The sequence below is a fragment of the Lepidochelys kempii genome, chromosome 3, assembly GCF_965140285.1.
Source record: "Lepidochelys kempii isolate rLepKem1 chromosome 3, rLepKem1.hap1, whole genome shotgun sequence".
In the NCBI taxonomy this organism is placed as follows: domain Eukaryota; kingdom Metazoa; phylum Chordata; order Testudines; family Cheloniidae; genus Lepidochelys; species Lepidochelys kempii.
In genome coordinates this window covers 508,077-533,628 of record NC_136382.1, presented here as the reverse complement: position 1 = coordinate 533,628, position 25,552 = coordinate 508,077, and the positions used below count along the sequence as shown (strand labels likewise).

Sequence of the window (25,552 nt, the reverse complement as noted above, 5' to 3'; positions counted from 1 at the left end):
CGTGAGGTGTCCTGGCCAGAATGGCCGGGGCCGGGGGGGCAGGGAACCAGATGACTTTGCCACCTCCACCAGCCCCAGCTGAATCTCAGACACCACCTGGGATGACAGTTATTACCACGGTCTATACCATCTCAGAGATGGTCCAACAGCCGGGGGATTTTCCTTCCAACCATTGCCTCCAGCTAAAGAGCAAGGGAACAAGGGATGCTGTTAAAATGAAAGCTTTATTTAATACTTTAAATTTCAAATGCTTAGCCTATTTATTCCACCTAAATTAACAGAACAGGGCCCAGATCCCACTACCAATTCTCTCAGCTAACCAGTCCCCTCCAACTTATTAAAACCACTAGTTGTTTTTAACCAACACACTATTCAGACGCCAGTGAGTCTGCCTGGGAATCTAGAGACACCAGGTCAACCACAAGGTTCTGCAGCAACTTCCAGTACCTCACTGAGCTTGTTGGAGTTCAAATCCCCCAGCAGCAGTGTATCTGAGGTATGGGCCACAAGGTACCTCTCCTTCCCCAAAATCTTCACCTCATCAATCTCATAACCATAGTGGGATTTCAGCACCACTCTGGTTCCTGTGGAGAGGTTCTTCACAATGACCTGGAGAGAGCAGGGCAAGAGGTAAGGAAGCTGGCTGGCCCCTACAGGAGCACAACACAAGAGCCCTAAGGAAGGTTCTTGTTTATCTGTCTAGGTAGTTCTATGCCCCAGCCCCTCACAAACACAGCACCCCTGCAGGAAAGGGAGCATTCCCCTCACCCCCCCCACATTGTACCCCTGGGGAGCTATGGCACAAGGAGACTGAGTGATTTGTTCACGGGCACACAATGAGTCTATGTTAGAGCCAGGAACTGATGCCAGGTCTGTCACCCCAGCTGCCCTCCACCACTCACCCACACTGAATCTTGTTCCTAATATATGCAAAAATATACACACTTCCCAGCAAACTGGTGGAGATGGATCCCTTAGCTAGCAATGGGATTTTACCCTCGCTTGGTAATGCACTGTGTTGACTTCTGTGTATATTTTCCAAATTTTAGGGGCCAAAGTTTGGCTTGGGGTGGGCAGGAGGGCAAGGGCAGAGGCTGGATTCCGTTTCCAGACTTTTAAACGTTTGGGTGTTTTAGAAGGCACAGGGCTTTCCAAGCCAGTGGAATTGTTTAAGCACTTTGCTGAATTCCAATGGTACCCTTAACTCTTTTGAACAGAATTTTTTAAACAAAGCCAATGTTTTATTGGGGCTGGGTGTAAGCAGGAGCCCAGCTGTGAGAGCTTATGAAACCCATCACAGCGGACTGTAGGGAGGGTCTGGGGACTGGGAGCGGGCTGTGGAGGCAGACCTGGGCGAGACAGGAGGGTAGTAGACAGTACTGAGGACTAAGCGTGCTAGGTGACTGATTATCACAGCTTCACTCACAGACACGTGCTTCACACAGGTGATGAACTGCTTACCTGGCTCGGCCCCACATATGTCATTTCAAATTTATTCTTGTAAATGCTCCTGCGAAGGCAGCAGTCAAACTGCTCCACCCCTCCACAAAGGGTGCCCTGGGGAGCAAACACAAGGCAGGTAGAGTGCAGCAAGTGAAGGTCCTTAGATACTGTAATCAAGTCACTCTTCAGTCTTCTTTTCAATAAGCTAAACAGATGAAGCTCTCTCACTGTAAGACATTTGCTCCAGCCCTTGAATAATCTTTGTGGCTCTTTTCTGCACCCTCTCCAATTTTTCAACATCCTTCTGAAAAAGTGGACATCAGAACCGCACAAGTATTCCAGTACTAAGCTCACCAATGCTGTATACGCAGGTAAAATCTCCTCCTGACTCCCACTCACTACTCCCCTGCTTATCTATCCAAGGATCACATTCGCGTTTTTCACTAGCGCATTGCTCTGGGTGCTCATGTTCAACTGTCTGTCCAAGATGATCCCTAGATCCCTTTCAGAGTCACTGCTTTCCAGGATAGAGTCTCTATTCTATAGGTATGGCCTACATTCCTTCTTCCTAGATGTCTGACCTTCTATTTGGCTGCATTAAAAACACATTTTGTTTGAATGGGCCCAGCTTACCAGCTATCCAGACTGCTCTGTAAGACTGCCCTGTCCTCATAGTTATTTACCATTCCACCAATCTTTGTGTCACCACAAATCTGATCAGCAGTGATTTTATATTTACGTTTGGATCTTTGAAGAAAATGTAGTATAGTGTCAGGCCTAGTACGATCCCTGTGGAATCCCGCTAGAAACACCGCCATTGAATGATGGATTCCCCATTAACAACTACTTTGTGAGGTCTGTCAGCCAGTTCTTAATCCATTAACATGTACTCATTTTTTAACTCAGAATATCATGCGGTACTAAGCCAAATGCCTTTCCACAGTCTCAGTAATTACATAGACTCACTTACCCTCATCAACCAAACGTCTAATCTTATCAAAGAATGAAACCAGGTTCGCTTTAAAGATGAAGGTCTTAAATGTGTAAGGGGAAGCAAGGAACAGCCTTGTAGGGCACATCTTTTGCCCAGGGACTTTCAGCCTGGGATAATTTTGAGCAGAATCCCTAAGGCAGAGACAGGGGCATTCTCTGGTCCCTGGAATACAAGGGGTTAAAGCCAGCTCAGCTCCTCCCCACCCCACCAGGTGCTATGGGGAGACAGAGGGCAGACTGCATTTGGGAAGGCCAGGCGGAGGAAGGGATCTTGCTGCGGCCGCTGAACCATCACTTGTGCCATTTCTCAAACTCCTGCGACTCTCATCACATACCAGATTGCAGGAACTTCTTTCCCACTCTAAATCCCAGCCCACCCCTCCTCCTTGTGTTTCTAGGTGCCATCCCTCCCCCTTGGTCTCTGGCTGTCCCTCCCAGTGCCATGTGTCGTTGACTGCAGGGACACAGATCAGATTCCACCATGCAGCAGGCAGGAATGCCACTTCAGCACACCTCAGGGTGGCTCTGGAGGATGGCTTGAGGCTATAATTTCATGGTACGCACCGCACAGAGCCGCGAGCCATCCCTCTTCCATGCTAAGGCTGTGATAGTGTAAAGGTGTGCGATTTCTTTGGGTTTGGCTTCCTCCCAGGCACTCCTGCGGGGGCTCCAGTTCAACACCCTCAGCCTGTGGGAAGAGATGAGGAAGCAGTGACCTTGAAAAACTGCAAGTGGCAGGCGAGGAAGGCTGTTCTAACGGAAAGGCCCAGCCATTAGGCACCATACCTGTTGTAGCTGCCAATGACAACTGACTGGCCCCCGGGGCTAGTGGCTGCTGTGGTGAACTCCTTCTCCAAGGGGTCCCGGCTATAATCAAAGGTTTGAATTATGTGGCCTTCCCTTCCATAAGCTATAATCTTCTTATCACAGCCTGCAGCCACGACACTGCTGGAAGCCCAGGTGAGGGCATACGGAGGGCAGGGGTGCGTCACCAATTTACCCTACAACAAACAAGACAGAAAGTCCTGAACAGAGCAGCAGCACCACCAGCAGACTGAGCAGACCAGGTACAAAGCCCCCTGCGAGCCATCAGCTGCTTGTTTAAAAAGTGACAGGTTTCAGAGTAACAGTCATGTTAGTCTGTATTCGCAAAAAGAAAAGGAGTACTTGTGGCACCTTAGAGACTAACCAATTTATTTGAGCATAAGCTTTCGTGAGCTATGTTTCTAGAAGGTTTCTAGGGCTGACTGCCAAAGTTGCCACAGAAACAGCCTGAAACCAGAGCTTTGAGAGGAATAAGCTGCCCCATCACCTTAATGTGTGTTAACTCTGCACTCTACTGTTGACAATTTAAATGTCGACATTGTTAGAGTGTTGCACACTTCATAGCTTCTACCAGAAGACAGACAGAAAAACAAACAATTAAGTGATCAAGTTGACCTCACTTTGCTCGGCCAAATATTTCACTGCTGATCATTGCAGCAAAAACATCCTGATTGCATGGATATAGCATTGCAGGACACAGGGCTGGATCTGGGGTGGGGCACAAAGGGGAGCCTGGTTGCTCTTCTTAAGTTGCTGGGACCAGGAACTATTACTACTAATAGTAACGGAGTTTAAGCCCCCTAAAATCTTCTGTCACCCCTGCTGCTATCCACAGGGGCAGGCAAAGAAAAGATGCACCCCACACCCAGATGCCAAAACCCACCATTATTTACCATCGTGACTATGGTTTTCTAGGGACACAGGAACTGCCAGACTGGAATCATAGAATCATAGAATATCAGGGTTGGAAGGGACCTCAGGAGGTCATCTAGCCCAACCCCCTGCTCAAAGCAGGACCAATCCCCAATTAAATCATCCCAGCCAGGGCTTGGTCAAGCCTGACCTTAAAAACTTCTAAGGAAGGAGATTCTACCACCTCCCTAGGTAATGCATTCCAGTGTTTCACCACCCTCCTAGTGAAAAAGTTTTTCCTAATATCCAACCTAAACCTCCCCCACTGCAACTTGAGACCATTACTCCTTGTCCTATCCTCTTCTACCACTGAGAATAGTCTAGAACCATCCTCTCTGGACCAGAACCAGGGCTCATCTAGTCCAGCAAAGGTAAAAGAACCCCACAGTAGCAGATGTAGAACAATCTGTCCCCCACATTAGGTCTCTCTGGGTACGTCTACACTGCAGTTGGGAGTGTAATTTTCAGCCTGGGCAGAGTTACTAGTTTGATTGAGCTAGCACACTAAAAACAGCAGCGTAGCTGTCAAGATTCCTTCCCCACTCTGAACTCTAGGGTACAGATGTGGGGACCGCATGAAAGACCCCCTAAGCTTATTCTTACCATCTTAGGTTAAAAACTTCCCCAAGGTACAAACTTTGCCTTGTCCTTGAACTCTATGCTGCCACCACCAAGCGTTTTAAACAAAGAACAGGGAAAGAGACCACTTGGAGAAGTCTTTCCCCAAAATATCCCCCCAAGCCCTACACCCCCTTTCCTGGGGAAGGCTTGATAAGAATCCTCACCAATTTGTACAGGTGAACACAGACCCAAACCCTTGGATCTTAAGAATAATGAAAAATCGATCAGGTTCTTAAAAGAAGAGTTTTAATTAAAGAAAAGGTAAAAGAATCACCTCTGTAAAATCAGGATGGTAAATACCTTATTGGGTAATCAGATTCAAAACACAGAGAATCCCTGTAGGCAAAACCTTAAGTTACAAAAAGACACAAAAACAGGAATATGCATTCCATCCAGCACAGCTTATTTTACCAGCCATTAAACAAAAGGAAATCTAATGCATGTTCTAGCTAGATTACTTACTAACTTAACAGGAGTTGGAAGGCTGCATTCCTGATCTGTTCCCGGCAAAAGCATCACACAGACAGATCCTTTGTGTCCCCCACTGCTCCCCTCCAGATTTGAAAGTATCTTGTCCCCTCATTGGTCATTTTGGGTCAGGTGCCAGTGAGGTTACCTTGGCTTCTTAACCCTTCACAGGTGAAAGGGTTTTGCCTCTGGCCAGGAGGGATTTTATAGCACTGTATACAGAAAGGTGGTTACCCTTCCCTTTATATTTATGACAGTAGCCATGACTACACGGGCAGTGGTATAGGCTAGACACTCAAGTATGTACCTAGGGGTTTGGGCAGAACGGTACTCATGCAGCTAGCTTTTGCCTCCACACATATAGCCATGGCTACACTGCTATTTTTAGCACACTAGTTCGGTCAAAGTGAGCAAGGGTATGTCTACCTGAGCCAAAAATTACACCCCGGGCTGCACTGCAGACACACCCACGTAGTTAGAGGCTTAAGCCCTGAAAGAGGTTTAACATCCCTGCCAGAATTTGGTTAGCATTCATTATGACAGCTCTGCATACTCTCGCTAGCCATATAAACATCCAACCCCTTTTTGAATCTTGTTAAGTTCTTGGTCTCAAAAAACTTCCTGTGAGTTCCACAATCTAATTACATGTTGTGTGAAAAAGTATTTTCCTTTATCCATTCTGAATTCCCCCCTTTCACTTTCATTCAGTGTCCCCTAGTTCTTGCATACAGTGTTGCCCCTGCACAGATACACTCATGGGATGCACCTCCTGGGAAGCAGTGCCTGTTGGGGCTGCACAACCAATCTCATGTGGCAACAGATATTCGAAACTGAGGCTGTAAGAGGATCAGCTGCCTCAATTCCTCTTGCTAAAGCCAAGTGCTTCATGAGAGCAGCCCTCCAAAGAAGAGGGGAAGGCAGCGGCAGGGGAGTAGCATGAATATTACTCTTGGGGGAATTTTGTGCTATTGCGTGCTTGCATAATTAATGAGCTCTGCAGATTTCTAATTTTTTGCGCAGAAAAAAGCTTCCCCTGACGAGTTGCTGCTATTCTGCCTTTTGCCCACAAGAGGGCGCTGTGGCACAAGAACAGCATCAGCTCCCAGCAGAAAATAACTTCTGTAGTGCTGCCTTTTGCCTACCAGAGGGCGCTGTGCTGATGAAACAAAGCTGCAGCTCAAGGCCAGCAAGGGAAGAGAGAGAGCTGCCTTCTTTGCAGAGCTTGTTAGACCTGGTCAGAAGACACAGGCTATGGGGAGACAGAAAGCGTGGGGTGCTGGAGGGGTCAGACAGGGGCTCGTAAGGGCTAGTGGGGGAAGACAGACTGGGACAGGGGCTGAATGGGAGTGGAAAAGTGGCACAGGGTCACAAGGGGGAGGGAGGGGCAGAGCTACACAGGGACAGGGGCGTGCTTGGGTGGGGGCACAGAGACACATGGGGACAGGGGCAGATGTGCCTGACTGAATGGGAGAGGCTAGGGGTCAGCCAGGGTCTGCATGGGGGAAGCTCCCTAACAATCCCTGTTCCATACTTTTCCCACCCATACCCAACAACCCTCCAAGTTCACACCCAAGCTCCTTCCCAGCAATTTACTTCCCTGTCCCTCAGCTACCCCTGACTCCCCCAGCCTTTGCAGTGCTTCTGAGGGGTGTGGAAAATACAGTTCTGTATTGCAGTTTACATGAATTACTCAGAATTCTGTATTAATATGCCTAGTAAGGAATCTATTTGTCAAAAAACATTTCCTGAATCTTTTTTGTTGTCTGTATTGTTACAGACATACTTGCTGACAGGTATTTTGAAATAAATGACCAAAAATAATTGAAACTGGTGTAATTATATTGTGTTACTTTGACAAATAAAATATGCAGAATTTTAAAATATTGTACACAGAATTTTTAATGTTTTGGTGCAGAATTCCACCAGGAGTAGAATATGCAGCAGCAATGCATGGGGAACCAAACAGTTCTCTAAGGTCACCTCTGCATATTCCCACTTGTGGGAAGCCAGCAAGTTCTAGTCAAACAGATTGCAGATCTGCCCCCCAGAGCAAATATCAGATCTAGATGTCATGCTACAGCAGCACGGAGTATGTGTGAAAAAACTCCTGGTAGCAGCCCTGCAGATTTCTGTAACAGAAACATTACCGAGGCAGGACTGTTATAACTATTAGCAGTGTATTACTATAGCACCTAGGAGACCTTGTCATGGACCAGGACGCCACTGTGCTAGATGTTGTACAAACAGAACAAAAAGACAGTCCCAGACCCAAGAGCTGACAATCTAATGTAAGCCAAGAGACAATACCTAGATATAGACAGACCAACAGGAAACAATGAAATGTTATAAACAGGCTGTGGACTCAGTACACCTTTGCCCTGGCAAAGTGATCTCTAAGACCATCAGGTTCTGTCACCCTGGGTAACATATATGCACAACCTAATCCAGCCAGAGAGGGAAGGGCCAAGTGGAAATGGCATTCCCTTTCCCCTGGCCAAGGCCATGGGGTCCAGCTTTCTGTGATCAGAATGAGGTTTTGGGAAGACCATTGGACGATGACTGGTCTGGCTAGGTGACACTCAGACACCACATCCAGCAAGAATTTGGGATGAGGACACAAGACGACTTTGCCCCTGTGGCACGTTGTGAAGGAGGATCAGCCACTTACTTTTCCTGTTACTGCAATTAAAATGCTGCTTTGGGTGACAGCTGGAATAATAAGTACTCTTCCTCCTTCCTGTCCACTATGGAGAGCTTGAAAAGCTTGGCTTAGGACTGTTTGGTCTCAAGCCTTCTCAGGAGGAAGCCCAAGGTGATCATTACAAATGGAAATCTCCTGTTAAAATCTGTTGGTGTAACTATGAAGAACACAACAGGGGGCAGTGGAAAGAAGGCAATACACATACCCCACAGCTCTCACAACTTGAGTGCTGCTCTCCTGGGCACCAGGGTGCTCCCAGAGCCCCATGGAGATGTGGATAGCCTTGGGTCTCACAGACACTGGGGTAATTCCCCTTCCCACACAAATTCTGAAACTGATACAAAACCAGATCTAGACACCCTTCCATGGTTTAATCAGTGCTCCATTAGCCACGCAGTGATGAGAGCAGCCTGCTGCTGTCCTGGAGTTACTCTCCAGGCCTGGTGTGACTACAGAGGAAGGATGTGTGCAAGAAGGAGTCTTTTCCAAAGAGCCATTCAGTACCTGTGATTCACCTGAGCCTTCGTCATCAAAGAAGTAGCGCACAATGGTTCCATCTGCATGGCCAGACAGGATCCCCTTCCCCGACACGCTGTCAAGAGACACCAGGACAAGTCGGCATAGCACAGCAGCACTCATTGTCCCACTTTTCCCTCCCATCCCCAGCTGATTTGATTCTCATGGGGTTGCAGGAGCCAATGGTAGCCCACTGTTTTTCCTTAGTTATTTTTTGAGAGTGCCTACAATCTGCCCGATGGCACACACATACTAAGGTCTGGATCCTGCCCCAGAGAGCTCAAAGTCTCTGTAAAGACAAAGCAGACAGACAGACAGACATGGGGAGGGGAAGGTGGGAAGGGAAGGTGGGAAGGGTATAGAAACCGGGTGGCATGTCCTGATAATGCAATGTTACAGTATTATGGTAAAACACACAGGGAACCCCAAGGGAGGGGGGCTCTGGGCTTATTTATCTTTACAGCGGAGCCTATGAAGCTGCCCCATGAGCACTAAGGAGGCCTCTTCAGAGCCAGCAGCTGGGTCAGGAGACCGAGCGGGGGCAGTGGGAGCCTGCGGCAGCACCATACTCACTTGGAGGTTAATGAGACCACAAAAGAATCTGTCCCGTAAATGGTGGAGGACTTGTTGGTCTTTGTATTTGCTAAACGAACCTGAGGAAGAGAAGGACACTGGTCAGTGTAGTCTCTGTCCTCATATCAGAAACAGGGATTCACTCATGGTGCAGCACAAGACGGCTTTTAAATAGAACAAGGGAGAGGCTCTCATCTGTGCTGGGCTGGCACGTTTAGGCCAAGCAGCAAGGTAAGAAATCACAAGGAGCTCCATGGTCTCTGGTGGGAGGAATGGAAGCTGGAGTGGATGAATAACTCACTCTCACACCACGCTGCACAGTCTCATGAGAGACTCACAGGGAATTGGTGCAGGAGAGCAAGTAACCAGTATAATCCCTTCACTGAGCAGTACCCAGGGCCCATAACTCAGTGACAGCATTAGGCTTCTCTACCTTCCCCTCAGCGAGTCCAAAGACAATGATGTTCTCTGCTGGCCACAGCAAACAGGTCACTGCGCTCTGTCAGGGAAAGGCACAAAGAGGTTAGAGCTCTCAGCCAAGCTAGAAGGCTTCCTGGCCCACAGGCAGCAATGCCACTCCAGTTAGACACAGAGCTATCGGCACATGGAGCCTGGAGCAGATATTAACAGGACAGCACCCAGTATCCTGAGTGAGACTGAGATGAGAATCCCCACGGAGGAGCCTGGATTGGGCCCATTTGTGACACTGTATAGAATATGCGTGACCATTTATAATATTATGGATACCAATATCACAAAATTGCAATGAGTCATACAAGATATGCCATATAAGGTATCAGTGGAAAAGTTATAATTGCCAAATACAATACTCTTGTTTATATGTATGTATCATCTTTGTATGAGTTATAAATATGTGTGATATATTGATATCTTAAACTTGTGCTGTGTATCTGGGTGACACCCCCAGACAGATTGGTATCAGCATTATCTAGCCTGCTTAATGGCCCATCAAGGGCAATCAGCTGTACAATGAATCCACTGAGAGCAGGCACGGGCTGAGTAGGGCTCCATGTCCATCACGAAGGTCAGTGAACTCACGGATTCTGTGACTTCCTGCTACCTCCATGACTTCTGCAGCAGCCGGTGTGGCTGACTGCAGGGCCACCCGAGTGGCTGGCCCCAGGGACTGCCCGAGCAGCTGCCGATGGGGCTGGCCCAGGGAGCAGCCACAGCTCGGTGGCTCCCAGCAGCGGTCCAAAGGTGGCCAGGGCAGTGGCTGGCCCTCCAGGGCTTCCCCCCAGCGGCAGCTGAAGCAACAGTGGGCCCCACGGGGCTTTTTCCCGGCCGCAGCCCCCCGACCCCTCAGGGCTTCCCCCCAGCTGCGGTCAGAACAGCAGCGGGCTCCCCCCAGGGCTTCCCCACAACCCCACAGCTGGTGCCGCAGGCCCCATGGCCTCCCCCCAAGATTCAATCAAGATATTTATGGTATAAGTCATGGACAGGTCATAGGCTGTGATTTTTTGTTTCTTGCCCATGACCTGTCCATGACTTTTACCCATGATTAAATGGTAGCCTTAGTTATGAGTCAGCAGGATATATAGGGATATGACTGGGGACTCCAAGAACTTTTCCATGCCCATATGCTGTAAGCTTATGTTTGGGACAAAGGAAGTACAAGCCACTTGACAAATGATATAAAAGGCAGCTGCATCTTCTCCATTTTATCTTCAGTCCTGCTTCTCACCACTGGAGGAACTTCTCTACAAACCAAAGCTTGAACAAAGGACTGATAGACCCATTCTGACACATGGCCAGAAAGGGATAAGCAGCTTGCAGGCTAATTGACCCACATTCAACCTTTAGAAACATGTTAGAAAAGTATCTAAACAGGGGATAGCTCCATTTTGTGGACAGCCAGTTGGCTATGGTGGTTGCTCTCTGCTTGCTTTACCTGTAAAGGGTTAACAAGCCCACAGGTAAAAGGAAAGGAGTGGGCACCTGACCAATAGAGCCAATGGGAGGGCTAGAACTTTTTAAAATTGGGAAAAAACTTCCCTTTGTCTGTGTGTTGTTGTTCTCTGGGAAAGAGGGGAACAGGGAGCAGTTATGCTGTAAGAAGCTAAAAGCTAGATATGAAAGACCATCAGATCACAACTAGAGACTGCTTATCTGAAACCCCAGATATGTAAGTAAATTAGGGAATGTCTAGGAAGAAGCGATTAGGTTTATTTGTTATTGTTTTGTGGACTCCTCTGTGCTAACCCCAAACGCTTTTTGTTTTGCTTGTAACCTTTAAGCTGAACCTCAAGGTTATTCTTGATGTTTAATTTTTGTAAGTTGGTTTTTTGAAATCTAGCAAAACCCTAAGTTCCAGATGCATTTTCTTTCTTTTCGTTTTTAATAAAATTTACCTTTTTTAAGAACAGGATTGGATTTTTGGTGTCCTAAGAGGTTTGTGCATGTGTTGTTTAATTAGCTGGTGGCAACAACTGATTTCCTTTGTTTTTCTTTCTCAGCTCTTCCCTGGGGGGAATGAAAGGGCTTGAGGGTACCCCACAGGAAGGAATTCCCAAGTGCACCTTTCTGGTTTCAAAGAGGTTTTTTGCACTTGGGTGGTGGCAGCATCTACAAATCCACGGTCAGAGAGAAGCTGTAACATTGGGAGTTTAATACAAGCCTGGAGTGGCCAGTATTAAATTTTAAAATCCTTGCGGGCCCCCACCTTCTGCACTCGAAGGTGCCAGAGTGGGGAATCAGCCTTGACAAGGGCTGTAACACTGCACCCCATATTCTTCACAGTGATATTACTAGGATAGGATTATGACATAATTATGATGTATTTTATGCAAGATAAGTCATGTGAGATGTCATTGAAAAGGTTATGTTTTGCTGAATATGACTATATTTGTATGCACGTATAATTTTTGTATCTGAAGTTATGAATATTGATTATGTATCTGTACTTCAAATGTAGTTACACCTGGGTGATGCCCACCAGACAAGATGCTTTCATTCTAGATAGAGGGCGGGCAAGGGCCATTAGGGAAGAACAACAGGCCTTAAGAGAAGCTTACCTCCCACCCAGGGAGCCTTCCTGTGAATGCCCCAAACAGCCTGTGAGTAATGGCTGCTATGACTCGACAAGGACATGTGATGAGACCACATGTCTCTGAACTCCATCTCGGGATGTCAGTGTTTTTCCACAGACCGGTCTCAGAACCAAGCTTTGTAACAAAGGATTCCCACCATATGCAAAAACTATATAAGGCAGGGAGTGACATCATCTGGTGTTCTTCACTCCCTACCCAAGAAGACTCCTGAAAACACCTAAGGAAAAAAGACTGAACTGGGAGAAGTGCTGGACCCAAGCTAAATGGATTTTTAGCCTGTCAGTGGAACACCTGGGGATTCCAAGCTGTAAGAAAGTGCAGTTTGCCCCTTAAGAATCTGCAGCCTGCTTGTATCATCTCTTAGGGTGAGAATCTGCTATTCATATCCAATCTATTTAGTATATTAAGTTTAGTTTGCGTTTTTTGTTTATTTGCTAGGTAACCTGGTTTGATCTGTTTACTATCACCTAAAAATCTATCTTTTGTAGTTAATAAACTTGTTTTTGCTTTACCTAAACCAGTGTGTGGGAATCATAACTCAGGGGCAAAAGGCTATTGCATATTCCTCTCCACATTGAGGGAGGGGGGCGAATTTTATGAGCTTATGCTGCAGTTCCCTGTGCAGTGCAAGATGGTGTAATTTTGGGTTTATACTCCAAAGGGGGTGCGTGCCTGAGGAGCTGGGAGTAGCTTTCCCATGAATATCTTGTTAGATGTAAACAGAGTTCCTGTCTATTACTATAGCTATTGATTCAGAGATCAAAAGGGAACATTAACATTTAGATAAATCTTGGGTGAAATAATGTCACTGTCCATATGTCTCTTTAAAGTTTGTGGTAAACTGTATATGAACTGCTCAATGAATAATTAACTACATGGATTAACATAAGGTAACTACCAGTGATGCTTACGAAATAGAAAGTTAGTTCAAAAGCCTGTTGTTCACTCAGGACTGTATGGTCAAGAGGCTGCCGGAAAACTATATAAAAACTTTGGGGACCTGATCCTTTCATCTCAGATCTGCTTGATGCTTTATGCAGGGAAAGTTGAGTCATAAGACTGAAATCTCCAGTCCCGTCTGGATCATCCTGGATATGACCATTGGACTATAACCCATGGACTAATTCTAAAAGAACTCTTTGCATCTATAGAGCTCACCATCTGTACTATGAATCTGGTCCCAGAACTGTACTCATGTCTATATGTATACTGATATTTTAACTAATTCTCTCTTTTCTTTTTAAATATGACGTGATTGGAATAACAGAGACTTGGTGGGATAACTCATATGACTGGAGTACTGTCATGGATGGTTATAAACTGTTCAGGAAGGACAGGCAGGGCAGAAAAGGTGGGGGAGTAGCACTGTATGTAAGGGAGCAGTATGACTGCTCAGAGCTCCGGTACGAAACTGCAGAAAAACCTGAGTGTCTCTGGATTAAGTTTAGAAGTGTGAGCAACAAGAGTGATGTAGTGGTGGGAGTCTGCTATAGACCACCGGACCAAGGGGATGAGGTGTATGAGGCTTTCCTCCGGCAGCTCGCGGAAGCTACTAGATCGCACGCCCTGGTTCTCATGGGTGACTTTAATTTTCCTGATATCTGCTGGGAGAGCAATACAGCGGTGCATAGACAATCCAGGAAGTTTTTGGAAAGCGTAGGGGACAATTTCCTGGTGCAAGTGCTAGAGGAGCCAACTAGGGTGGGAGCTTTTCTTGACCTGCTGCTCACAAACTGGGAAGAATTAGTAGGGGAAGCAAAAGTGGATGGGAATCTGGGAGGCAGTGACCATGAGTTGGTTGAGTTCAGGATCCTGACACAAGGAAGAAAAGTAAGCAGCAGAATACGGACCCTGGACTTCAGGAAAGCAGACTTCGACTCCCTCAGGGAACGGATGGCCAGGATCCCCTGGGGGACTAACTTAAAGGGGAAAGGAGTCCAGGAGAGCTGGCTGTATTTCAAGGAATCCCTGTTGAGGTTACAGGGACAAACCATCCCGATGTGTCGAAAGAATAGTAAATATGGCAGGCGACCAGCTTGGCTTAATGGTGAAATCCTAGCTGATCTTAAACATAAAAAAGAAGCTTACAAGAAGTGGAAGGTTGGACATATGACCAGGGAAGAGTATAAAAATATTGCTCGGGCATGTAGGAATGAAATCAGGAGGGCCAAATCGCACCTGGAGCTGCAGCTAGTGAGAGATGTTAAGAGTAACAAGAAAGGTTTCTTCAGGTATGTTGGCAACAAGAAGAAAGCCAAGGAAAGTGTGGGCCCCTTACTGAATGAGGGAGGCAACCTAGTGACAGAGGATGTGGAAAAAGCTAATGTACTCAATGCTTTTTTTGCCTCTGTCTTCACGAACAAGGTCAGCTCCCAGACTGCTGCGCTGGGCATCACAACATGGGGAATAGATGGCCAGCCCTCTGTGGAGAAAGAGGTGGTTAGGGACTATTTAGAAAAGCTGGACGTGCACAAGTCCATGGGGCCGGACGATTTGCATCCAAGAGTGCGAAAGCTATGAGCTTGTGTTTGCTGGGGGGGCAGTGTGAGAGCCTGAGTGAGTGTCTGATTGGCTGCTAGCCTGCAGGGGGCGGGCAGTAGGGTGTCTATTTGTTTGCCACAGGGAAGCCTGGCTGTTTAAAAATAGCCAGAGCTTCGCGAACCAGCTGAGCGGCGGAGAGCAGCAGGGACAGCAGAGCAGCTCACAGCAGGAGTTTGCCTGGGACTGGTAAGTATCCGAGTGTGTGTTTGTTTGCTTGCTGAGGAAGTATCCGAGCGTGTGTTTGCTGGGGGGGCAGTGTGAGAGCCTGAGTGAGTGTCTGATTGGCTGCTAGCCTGCAGGGGGCGGGCAGTAGGGTGTCTGTTTGTTTGCGACAGGGAAGCCTGGCTGTTTAAAAATAGCCAGAGCTTTGCGAACCAGCTGAGCGGCGGAGAACCAGCTGAGCAGCAGTGGACAGCAGAGCAGCTCACAGCAGGAGTTTGCCTGGGAGTTCGCCTGGAGGGAGCCCAGTGAGGCTTACGTCTTGCAAACTGCTCTGAGGAAGCTCATAGTAGGAAGGTGATATGGAAGGGGGGGGTTCAGCTGTTGTGACCTGCACTGGATGTGCCATGTTTGTCTTTCTTCCACAGGACAGAAGTGACTTTGTCCGTACAAAGTGCAAGCTGGTCTCCATATTGGAAGAGAAGATTGAAGGTCTGGAGCAACAGATAACAACCCTGCGTTGCATACGAGAAACTGAGGATTTTCTGGACGAAACTCAGGATAGGCTTCTAGGGGCAAAAAGCTCTACAGATATAGAGCAGGTTGCACAGAGGAGCCAAGAGGCCAGTGAAGAAGCTTGGCAACATGTGACCTCCAGAAGAGGTAAGCGGAATGTCCGGGTTCCAGTAACACAGACACAGGTAACTAACCGCTTTCATGTTCTCTCCACAGGTATCGTTGCGGAGAATGGACCAGATGATATGTCTGGGGCGAGAAAGCAGAAGGAGACTCCGCTGGTTGGAAGGCATGAGATGCGATGTCCTGAGGTTGGGAGTTCCACGACCACCACTCCCAAGAGGAGAAGGCGGGTGGTGGTGGTCGGGGACTCTCTCCTCCGGGGGACTGAGTCATCTATCTGCCGCCCTGACCGGGAAAACCGAGAAGTCTGCTGCTTGCCAGGGGCTAAGATTCGCGATGTGACGGAGAGACTGCCGAGACTCATCAAGCCCTCGGATCGCTACCCCTTCTGGTTCTCCACGAGGGCACCAATGATACTGCCAAGAATGACCTTGAGCGGATCACTGCAGACTATGTGGCTGTAGGAAGAAGGATAAAGGAGTTGGAGGCGCAAGTGGTGTTCTCGTCCATCCTCCCTGTGGAAGGAAAAGGCCTAGGTAGGGAGCGTCGAATCGTGGAAGTCAACGAATGGCTACGCAGGTGGTGTCGGAGAGAAGGCTTTGGTTTCTTTGACCATGGGATGGTGTTCCATGAAGGAGGAGTGCTGGGCAGAGATGGGCTCCATCTTACGAAGAGAGGGAAGAGCATCTTTGCCAGCAGGCTGGCTAACCTAGTGAGGAGGGCTTTAAACTAGGTTCACCGGGGGAAGGAGACCAAAGCCCTGAGGTAAGTGGGAAAGCGGGATACCGGGAGGAAGCACAGGCAGGAATGTCTGTGAGGGGAGGGCTCCTGCCTCATACTGGGAATGAGGGGTGATCAACAGGTTATCTCAAGTGCTTATATACAAATGCACAAAGCCTTGGAAACAAGCAGGGAGAACTGGAGGTCCTGGTGATGTCAAGGAACTATGACGTGATCGGAATAACAGAGACTTGGTGGGATAACTCACATGACTGGAGTACTGTCATGGATGGTTATAAACTGTTCAGGAAGGACAGGCAGGGCAGAAAAGGTGGGGGAGTAGCACTGTATGTAAGGGAGCAGTATGACTGCTCAGAGCTCCGGTACGAAACTGCAGAAAAACCTGAGTGTCTCTGGATTAAGTTTAGAAGTGTGTGCAACAAGAGTGATGTAGTGGTGGGAGTCTGCTATAGACCACCGGACCAGGGGGATGAGGTAGATGAGGCTTTCTTCCGGCAGCTCACGGAAGCTACTAGATCGCATGCCCTGATTCTCATGGGTGACTTTAATTTTCCTGATATCTGCTGGGACAGCAATACAGCGGCGCATAGACAATCCAGGAAGCTTTTGGAAAGCGTAGGGGACAATTTCCTGGCGCGAGTGCTAGAGGAGCCAACTAGGGGGGCGCTTTTCTTAACCTGCTGCTCACAAACCGGGTAGAATTAGTAGGGGAAGCAAAAGTGGATGGGAATCTGGGAGGCAGTGACCATGAGTTGGTTGAGTTCAGGATCCTGACGCAGGGAAGAAAGGTAAGCAGCAGGATACGGACCCTGGACTTCAGGAAAGCAGACTTCGACTCCCTCAGGGAACGGATGGCCAGGATCCCCTGGGGGACTAACTTGAAGGGGAAAGGAGTCCAGGAGAGCTGGCTGTATTTCAAGGAATCCCTGTTGAGGTTATAGGGACAAACCATCCCGATGTGTCGAAAGAATAGTAAATATGGCAGGCGACTAGCTTGGCTTAACAGTGAAATCCTAGCGGATCTTAAACATAAAAAAGAAGCTTACAAGAAGTGGAAGGTTGGACATATGACCAGGGAAGAGTATAAAAATATTGCTCGGGCATGTAGGAATGTTATCAGGAGGGCCAAATCGCACCTGGAGCTGCAGCTAGCCAGAGATGTCAAGAGTAACAAGAAGGGTTTCTTCAGGTATGTTGGCAACAAGAAGAAAGCCAAGGAATGTGTGGGCCCCTTACTGAATGAGGGAGGCAACCTAGTGACAGAGGATGTGGAAAAAGCTAATGTACTCAATGCTTTTTTTGCCTCTGTTTTCACTAACAAGGTCAGCACCCAGACTGCTGCGCTGGGCATCACAAAATGGGGAAGAGATGGCCAGCCCTCTGTGGAGATAGAGGTGGTTAGGGACTATTTAGAAAAGTTGGACGTGCACAAGTCCATGGGGCCGGACGAGTTGCATCCGAGAGTGCTGAAGGAATTGGCGGCTGTGATTGCAGAGCCATTGGCCATTATCTTTGAAAACTTGTGGCGAACCGGGGAAGTCCCGGATGACTGGAAAAAGGCTAATGTAGTGCCCATCTTTAAAAAAGGGAAGAAGGAGGATCCTGGGAACTACAGGCCAGTCAGCCTCACTTCAGTCCCCGGAAAAATCATGGAGCAGGTCCTCAAAGAATCAATCCTGAAGCACTTGCATGAGAGGAAAGTGATCAGGAACAGCCAGCATGGATTCACCAAGGGAAGGTCATGCCTGACTAATCTAATTGGCTTTTATGATGAGATTACTGGTTCTGTGGATGAAGGGAAAGCAGCGGATGTATTGTTTCTTGACTTTAGCAAAGCTTTTGACACGGTCTCCCACAGTATTCTTGTCAGCAAGTTAATGAAGTATGGGCTGGATGAATGCACTACAAGGTGAGTAGAAAGCTGGCTAGATTGTCGGGCTCAACGGGTAGTGATCAATGGCTCCATATCTAGTTGGCAGCCGGTATCAAGTGGAGTACCCCAAGGGTCGGTCCTGGGGCCGGTTTTGTTCAATATCTTCATAAATGATCTGGAGGATGGTGTGGATTGCACTCTCAGCAAATTTGCAGATGATACTAAACTGGGAGGAGTGGTAGATACACTGGAGGGGAGGGATAGGATACAGAAAGACCTAGACAAATTGGAGGATTGGGCCAAAAGAAATCTGATGAGGTTTAATAAGGATAAGTGCAGGGTCCTGCACTTAGGACGGAAGAACCCAATGCACAGCTACAGACTAGGGACCGAATGGCTAGGGAGCAGTTCTGCGGAAAAGGACCTAGGGGTGACAGTGGACAAGAAGCTGGATATGAGTCAGCAGTGTGCCCTTGTTGCCAAGAAGGCCAATGGCATTTTGGGATGTATAAGTAGGGGCATAGCGAGCAGATCGAGGGACGTGATCATTCCCCTCTATTCGACATTGGTGAGGCCTCATCTGGAGTACTGTGTCCAGTTTTGGGCCCCACACTTCAAGAAGGATGTGGATAAATTGGAGAGAGAGTCCAGCGAAGGGCAACAAAAATGATTAGGGGACTGGAACACATGAGTTATGAGGAGAGGCTGAGGGAGCTGGGATTGTTTAGCCTGCAGAAGAGAAGAATGAGGGGGGATTTGATAGCTGCTTTCAACTACCTGAAAGGGGGTTCCAAAGAGGATGGCTCTAGACTGTTCTCAATGGTAGCAGATGACAGAACGAGGAGTAATGGTCTCAAGTTGCAGTGGGGAAGGTTTAGATTGGATATTAGGAAAAACTTTTTCACTAAGAGGGTGGTGAAACACTGGAATGCGTTACCTAGGGAGGTGGTAGAATCTCCTTCCTTAGAGGTTTTTAAGGTCAGGCTTGACAAAGCCCTGGCTGGGATGATTTAACTGGGAATTGGTCCTGCTTTGAGCAGGGGGTTGGACTAGATGACCTTCTGGGGTCCCTTCCAACCCTGATATTCTATGATTCTAAAGGAACTGGCGGCTGTGATTGCAGAGCCATTGGCCATTATCTTTGAAAACTTGTGGCGAACGGGGGAAGTCCCGGATGACTGGAAAAAGGCTAATGTAATGCCAATCTTTAAAAAAGGGAAGAAGGAGGATCCTGGGAACTACAGGCCAGTCATTCTCACTTCAGTCCCCGGAAAAATGATGGAGCAGGTCCTCAAAGAATCAATCCTGAAGCACTTGCATGAGAGGAAAGTGATCAGGAACAGTTAGCATGGATTCACCAAGGGAAGGTCATGCCTGACTAATCTAATCGCCTTCTATGATGAGATTACTGGTTCTGTGGATGAAGGGAAAGCAGTGGATGTATTGTTTCTTGACTTTGGCAAAGCTTTTGACATGGTCTCCCACAGTATTCTTGTCAGCAAATTAAAGAAGTACGGGCTGGATGAATGCACTATAAGGTGGGTAGAAAGTTGGCTAGATTGTCGGGCTCAACGGGTAGTGGCTCCATGTCTAGTTGGCAGCTGGTGTCAAGTAGAGTGCCACAGGGGTCGGTCCTGGGGCCGGTTTTGTTCAATATCTTCATAAATGATCTGGAGGATGGTGTGGATTGCACTCTCAGCAAATTTGCGGATGATACTAAACTGAGAGGAGTGGTAGATACGCTGGAGGGGAGGGATAGGATACAGAAAGACCTAGACAAATTGGAGGATTGGGCCAAAAGAAATCTGATGAGGTTCAATAAGGATAAGTGCAGGGTCCTGCACTTAGGACGGAAGAACCCAATGCACAGCTACAGACTAAGGACCGAATGGCTAGGCAGCAGTTCTGCGGAAAAGGACCTAGGGATGACAGTGGACGAGAAGCTGGATATGAGTCAGCAGTGTGCCCTTGTTGCCAAGAAGGCCAATGGCATTTTGGGATGTATAAGTAAGGGCATAGCGAGCAGATCGAGGGACGTGATCGTCCCCCTCTATTCGACATTGGTGAGGCCTCATCTGGAGTACTGTGTCCAGTTTTGGGCCCCACACTACAAGAAGAATGTGGATAAATTGGAAAGAGTCCAGCGAAGGGCAACAAAAATGATTAGGGGTCTGGAACACATGACTTATGAGGAGAGGCTGAGGTTTAGTCTGCAGAAGAGAAGAATGAGGGGGGAGTTGATAGCTGCTTTCAACTACCTGAGAGGTGGTTCCAGAGAGGATGGTTCTAGAGTATTCTCAGTGGTAGAAGAGGACAGGACAAGGAGTAATGGTCTCAAGTTGCAGTGGGGGAGGTTTAGGTTGGACATTAGGAAAAACTTTTTCACTAGGAGGGTGGTGAAACACTGGAATGCGTTGCCTAGGGAGGTGGTGGAATCTCCTTCCTTAGATGTTTTTAAGGTCAGGCTTGACAAAGCCCTGGCTGGGATGATTTAATTGGGGATTGGTCTTGCTTTTGAGCAGGGGGTTGGACTAGATGACCTCCTGAGGTCCCTTCCAACCCTAATATTCTATGATTCTATGATTCTAAATACATTTTAGTTTAGTTAATAAGAATTGGCTGTAAATGTACATTTGGGTAAGATCTGGAATATTCATTAATTTGGGAGGTAATGTATCCAATCCTTTGGGATTGGTAGAACTTTCTTATTTGACTTGGCTGTCTGGGAGTGAGCCCAAAGGCTGGGCTGCTTTAAGGGCACTGTGTTTTGGCTTCTGGGTAACCAGTACATAAGAATGGCCCTACTCATATCTACTGGTTCAGACCAAAGGTCCTTCTAGCCCAGTATCCTGTCTTCCGACAGTGGCCAGTGCCAGGTGCCCCAGAGGGAATGAACAGAACAGGTAATCATCAAGTGATTCATCCCCTGTCGCTCATTCCCAGCTTCTAGCAAACAGAGGCTAGGGCCACTATTCCTGCCCATCCTGACTAATAGCCACTGATGGACCTATCTTCCATGAATCTAGCTAACTCCCTTTTGAACCCCATTATAGTACTGGCCTTCATAACTCCCTCTGGAAGGCATTCCAGAGGTTGACAGCGTGTTGTTTTAAACCTGCTACCTATTTATTTGGTGGCCCCTTGTTCTTGTATTATAAGGAGGAGTAAATAACACTTCCTTATTTACTTTCTCTATACCACTCATGATTTTATAGACCTCTATCATATCCCCCCTTAGTCGCCGCTTTTCCAAGCTGAAAAGTCCCAGTCTTATTAATCTCTCCTCATACAGAAGCCGTTCTAGATCCCTAATAGTTTTTGTTGCTCTTTTCTGAACCTTTACCAATATATCTTTTTTGAGATGGGGCGACCACATCTGCACGCAATATTCAAGGTGTGGGCGTACCATAGATTTATATAGTGGCAACATGATATTTTCTGTCTTATCTATCCCTTTCTTGATGATTCCCAACATTCTGTTCGCTTTTTTGACTGCCGCTGCACATTGAGTGGATGATTTCAGAGAACTATCCACAATGACTCCAAGATCACTTTCTTGAGTGGTAACAGCTAATTTAGACCCCATCACTGTATATGTATAGTTAGGATTATGTTTTCCAGTGTGCATTACTTTGCATTTATCAACATGAAATTTCATCTGCCATTTTGCTGCCCAGTCACCCGGTTTTGTGAGATCCTTTTGTAGCTCTTCACAGTCTGCCTGAGACTTAACTATCTTGAGTAGTTTTCTATCATCTTCAAATTTTGCCAACTCACTGTTTACCCCTTTTTCCAGATAGTTTATGAATATGTTAAATAGGACTGGGCCCAGTACAGATCCCTGGGGGCACCACTATTTACCTCTCTCCATTCTGAAAACTGACCATTTATTCCTACCCTTTGTTTCCTATCTTTTAACCAGTTACCAATCCATGAGAGGACCTTCCCTCTTATCCCATGACTGATTATTTTGCTTAAGAGCCTTTGGTGAGGGACCTTGTCAAAGGCTTTCTGAAAATCTAAATACACTATATCCACTGGATCTCCTTTGTCCGCATGCTTATTGACCCCCTAAAAGAATTCTAGTAGATTGGTGAGGCATGACTTCCCTTTACAAAAAACATGTTGATTACTTCCCAACAAATTATGTTAATCTATGCGTCTGACAATTCTGTTCTTTACGATAGTTTCAACCAATTTGCCCGGTACTGAAGTGAGGCTTACTGGCCTGTAGTTGCCAGGGTCACCTCTGGAGCCCTTTTTAAAAATTGGAGTCACATTATCTATCCTCCAGTCATTTGGTACAGAAGCTGATTTAAATGACAGGTTACAGATGGCAGTTGGTAGCCCTGCAATTTCACATTTGAGTTCCTTCAGAACTCTTGGGTGAATACCATCAGGTCCTGAAGACTTATTACTGTTTAGTTTATCCATTTGTTCCAAAACCTCCTCTAATGACACCTCAATTTGGGACAGTTCCTCAGATCTGTCACTCAAAAAGAATGGCTCAGGTTTGGGAATCTCCCTCACATCCTCAACAGTGAAGACCGGTGCAAAGAATTCCTGTAGTTTCTCCGCAATGGCCTTATCGTCTTTGAGTGCTGCTTTAGCCTCTCGATCGTCCAGTGGCCCCACGGGTGGCTTACCAGGCTTCCTGCTTCTGGTGTATTTAAAAACATGTTGCTATTACTTTTGGAGTCGTTGGCCAGCTGGTCTTCACATTCTTTTTTGGTCTTTCTAATTATATTTTTACACTTTATTTGCCAGAGTTTATGCTCCTTTCTGTTTTCCTCATTACGATTTATCTTCCACTTTTTAAAGGATGCCTTTTTGCCTGTCACTGCTTCTTTTACTTTGTTGTTTAACCACAGTGGCTCTTTTTTGGTTCTCTTACTATGTTTTTTAAATTGGGGTGTACATTTAAGTTGAGTCTCTCTTATGGTGTCTTTAGAAAGTTTCCAAGAAGCTTGCAGGGATTTTACTTTTGGCACTGTACCTTTTAATTTCTGTGTCACTAACCTCCTCATTTTTGTGTAGTTCCCCTTTCTGAAATTAAATGCTACAGTGTTGGGCCACTGTGGAGTTTTCACCACCACAGGGATGTTAAATTTAATTATATTATGGTCACGATTACCAAGCAGTCCTGCTATATTCACCTCTTGGACCTGATCCTTGTGCTCCACTTAGAGGCAATTCTTGATTTAGTTCTCTTCTTGTGGGTTCCAGGACTAGCTGCTCCAAGAAGCGGTCATTTAAGGTGTCAAGAAACTTTATCTCAGCATCCCTTCCTGAGGTGACATGGACCCAGTCAATATGGGGATAGCTGAAATTCAAGCTGAAATATGGGGATAGCTGCCAATCAATCATTATTATTATTATTGAGTTTTTTATTTTTATGGCCTCTCTAATCTTCCTGAGCATTTCAGAGTCACCAACACCATCCTGGTCAGGTGGTCTGTAATATAGCCCTACTGCTATATTCTTATTTTTCAAGCATGGAGTTACTATCCATAGAGATTCTGTAGTACAATTTAGTTCATTTAAGATTTTTACTTCATTTGATTCTACGCTTTCTTTCACATTATAGTGCCACTCCCCCACCAGCACGACCTGTTCTGTCCTTCCATTACATTTTGTACCCTGGTATTACAGTGTCCCATTGATTATCCTCATTCCACCAGGTTTCTGTGATGCCTATTATATCAATATCCACATTGAATACTAGGCACTCTACTTCACCCATCTTATTATTTAAACTTCTAGCATTGGTATATAAGCATTTTAAAAACTTGTCATTTTTTGGCTCTCCCCTATTGCATGACGTAATTGAATGGGACTTTTTTTCATCAGATCCTCCCTGTATTTTATCATTTTCCATCCTCTACTCTTTATTAGGACATAGGGAATCTCCATTTATAGATCCTCCTCTAGGGGTTCTGGAGTCCCAAGCTGCCAAAGAAAACGGGCTCAAAGGTAGTTTCAGCACATCAGGTGACAGTCCCAAGGTGGTCTCTGTGACCGAACCCGTCACAGTCCCACAGGGATCGGTTGTTGGCCCTATACTAGTTAACATTTTTATCAGTGACCTGGAAGAAAACAAAATCATTAGTGATAAAGTTTGCAGATGACACAAAGACTGGGGGAGTGGTAAAATAATGAAGAGGACAGGTCAGTGACACAAAGCAATCTAGATTGCTTGGTAAGATGGGCACAAGCAAATGATGTGCATTTTAATACAGCTAAACATACCACTTTACAGTTAGGAACAAAGAACACCATACTCAGGCTGTCTACGCTAGAAGTTCAACAGCTGCAGAGCTGCGGCTAGGGCTACATGAATGGAAGGTGTTTTCTGTTGATGTAGATGTATTTTATGATGTTTACACCAGACTGTGTACTTTTGGATAATCTCAGCACTACACGCAGATGTACAGCCACTCTTCCCTTAACCTGTGGCTATTATTATATAATAATTATAAAAAATAATTATATAATTTAAACATTAGCTTTAATAAAAATTTTAAATCTGTTCTTATCAGTTTAAAATCTACCTCCCTGAGCAGTGGTACCTAGGTCAATGGAAGAATCTACAACAAAAGTGAGGTTGGCTTAACCGTAATACTTTGATCCAATTCTGTTTCTGTTTGGGTTTGGTGTGGAGGTGGTGTTTCATGGCCTGTGATATACAGGATGTCCAACTACATGATCGCATGTTCCCTTCTGGTCCTAAAACTCTAGGAGCTCCCAGTACAATGCTGTGGCCAAAAGGGCTAATGCAATCTTTGGCTATATAAGCTGGGGAATCTCAAGTAGGAGTAGGGAGGTTCTATTATCTCTGTATTTGGCACTGGTGTGATCGCTGCTGGAATACTGTGTCCAGTTCTGGTGTCCACAGTTCAAGAACGATGTGGAAAAATTGGAGAGGGCTCAGAGAAGGGCCATGAGAATGATTAAAGGACTGGAAAATATGCCTTACAGTGATAGGCTCCAGGAGCTCAATCTATTTATCTTAACAAAGAGAAGATTAAGGAGTGACTTGATCACAGTTGCAAGTACCTACATGGGGAACACAAATTTGACTAGTGGGCCATGCACTTCATTGCTTCTTTAGACCAAGCTCATTTCAGATGCCCTCCCATCCCATTCTATTTCAAGGACTTGCTGCAAGCCCTCATCCCCTCCTTCATACTAGGGCCTCTGTGTGCCCCCTTCCCTTTAATACCAGGGTCCCCCATTTGTCCCCCCCAGCCAGGGATGCTGTGTGTAACCTTATTCCCCCTTCTCTCCTTACCAGGGACCTCCCTTTAACCCACGGACTCTGCGTGCAACTCCATTCCCTTTACCAGGGTCCCCATTCTCCCACACCAAGCCATAGGTTCTGTGTGCTCCCCTTCTCCCACATTATTTCTCCTCGTTCTGCCTGGGAAATAAGTCCTTCAGGGTGCCAACATATTCAACTGTATTGAGAGAAATGAA

General features: G+C 46.6%; 1 protein-coding gene across 6 annotated transcripts in view; it reads right to left on the bottom strand.

The window, feature by feature from the left end:
* IFT172 (intraflagellar transport 172) overlaps positions 1-25,552 on the bottom strand; it is a 151,395-nt gene that overhangs the window by 108,292 nt on the left and 17,551 nt on the right. For 5 of the 6 annotated variants that reach the window (XR_012157848.2, XM_073335396.2, XM_073335398.2 and 2 more), the window contains exons 5-11: positions 9,486-9,551; positions 9,053-9,132; positions 8,468-8,555; positions 3,223-3,437; positions 3,001-3,124; positions 1,462-1,557; positions 448-609 (exon numbers count right to left, since the gene is read on the bottom strand). Coding sequence is in view for 5 of the 6 variants with exons in the window: in XM_073335396.2 (XP_073191497.1) it covers positions 448-609; positions 1,462-1,557; positions 3,001-3,124; positions 3,223-3,437; positions 8,468-8,555; positions 9,053-9,132; positions 9,486-9,551 (831 nt within the window). In the remaining variant the exon portion in view is untranslated. The remainder of the gene's footprint in view (positions 1-447; positions 610-1,461; positions 1,558-3,000; positions 3,125-3,222; positions 3,438-8,467; positions 8,556-9,052; positions 9,133-9,485; positions 9,552-25,552) is intronic. The other variant, XM_073335397.2, reaches the window with a different exon arrangement.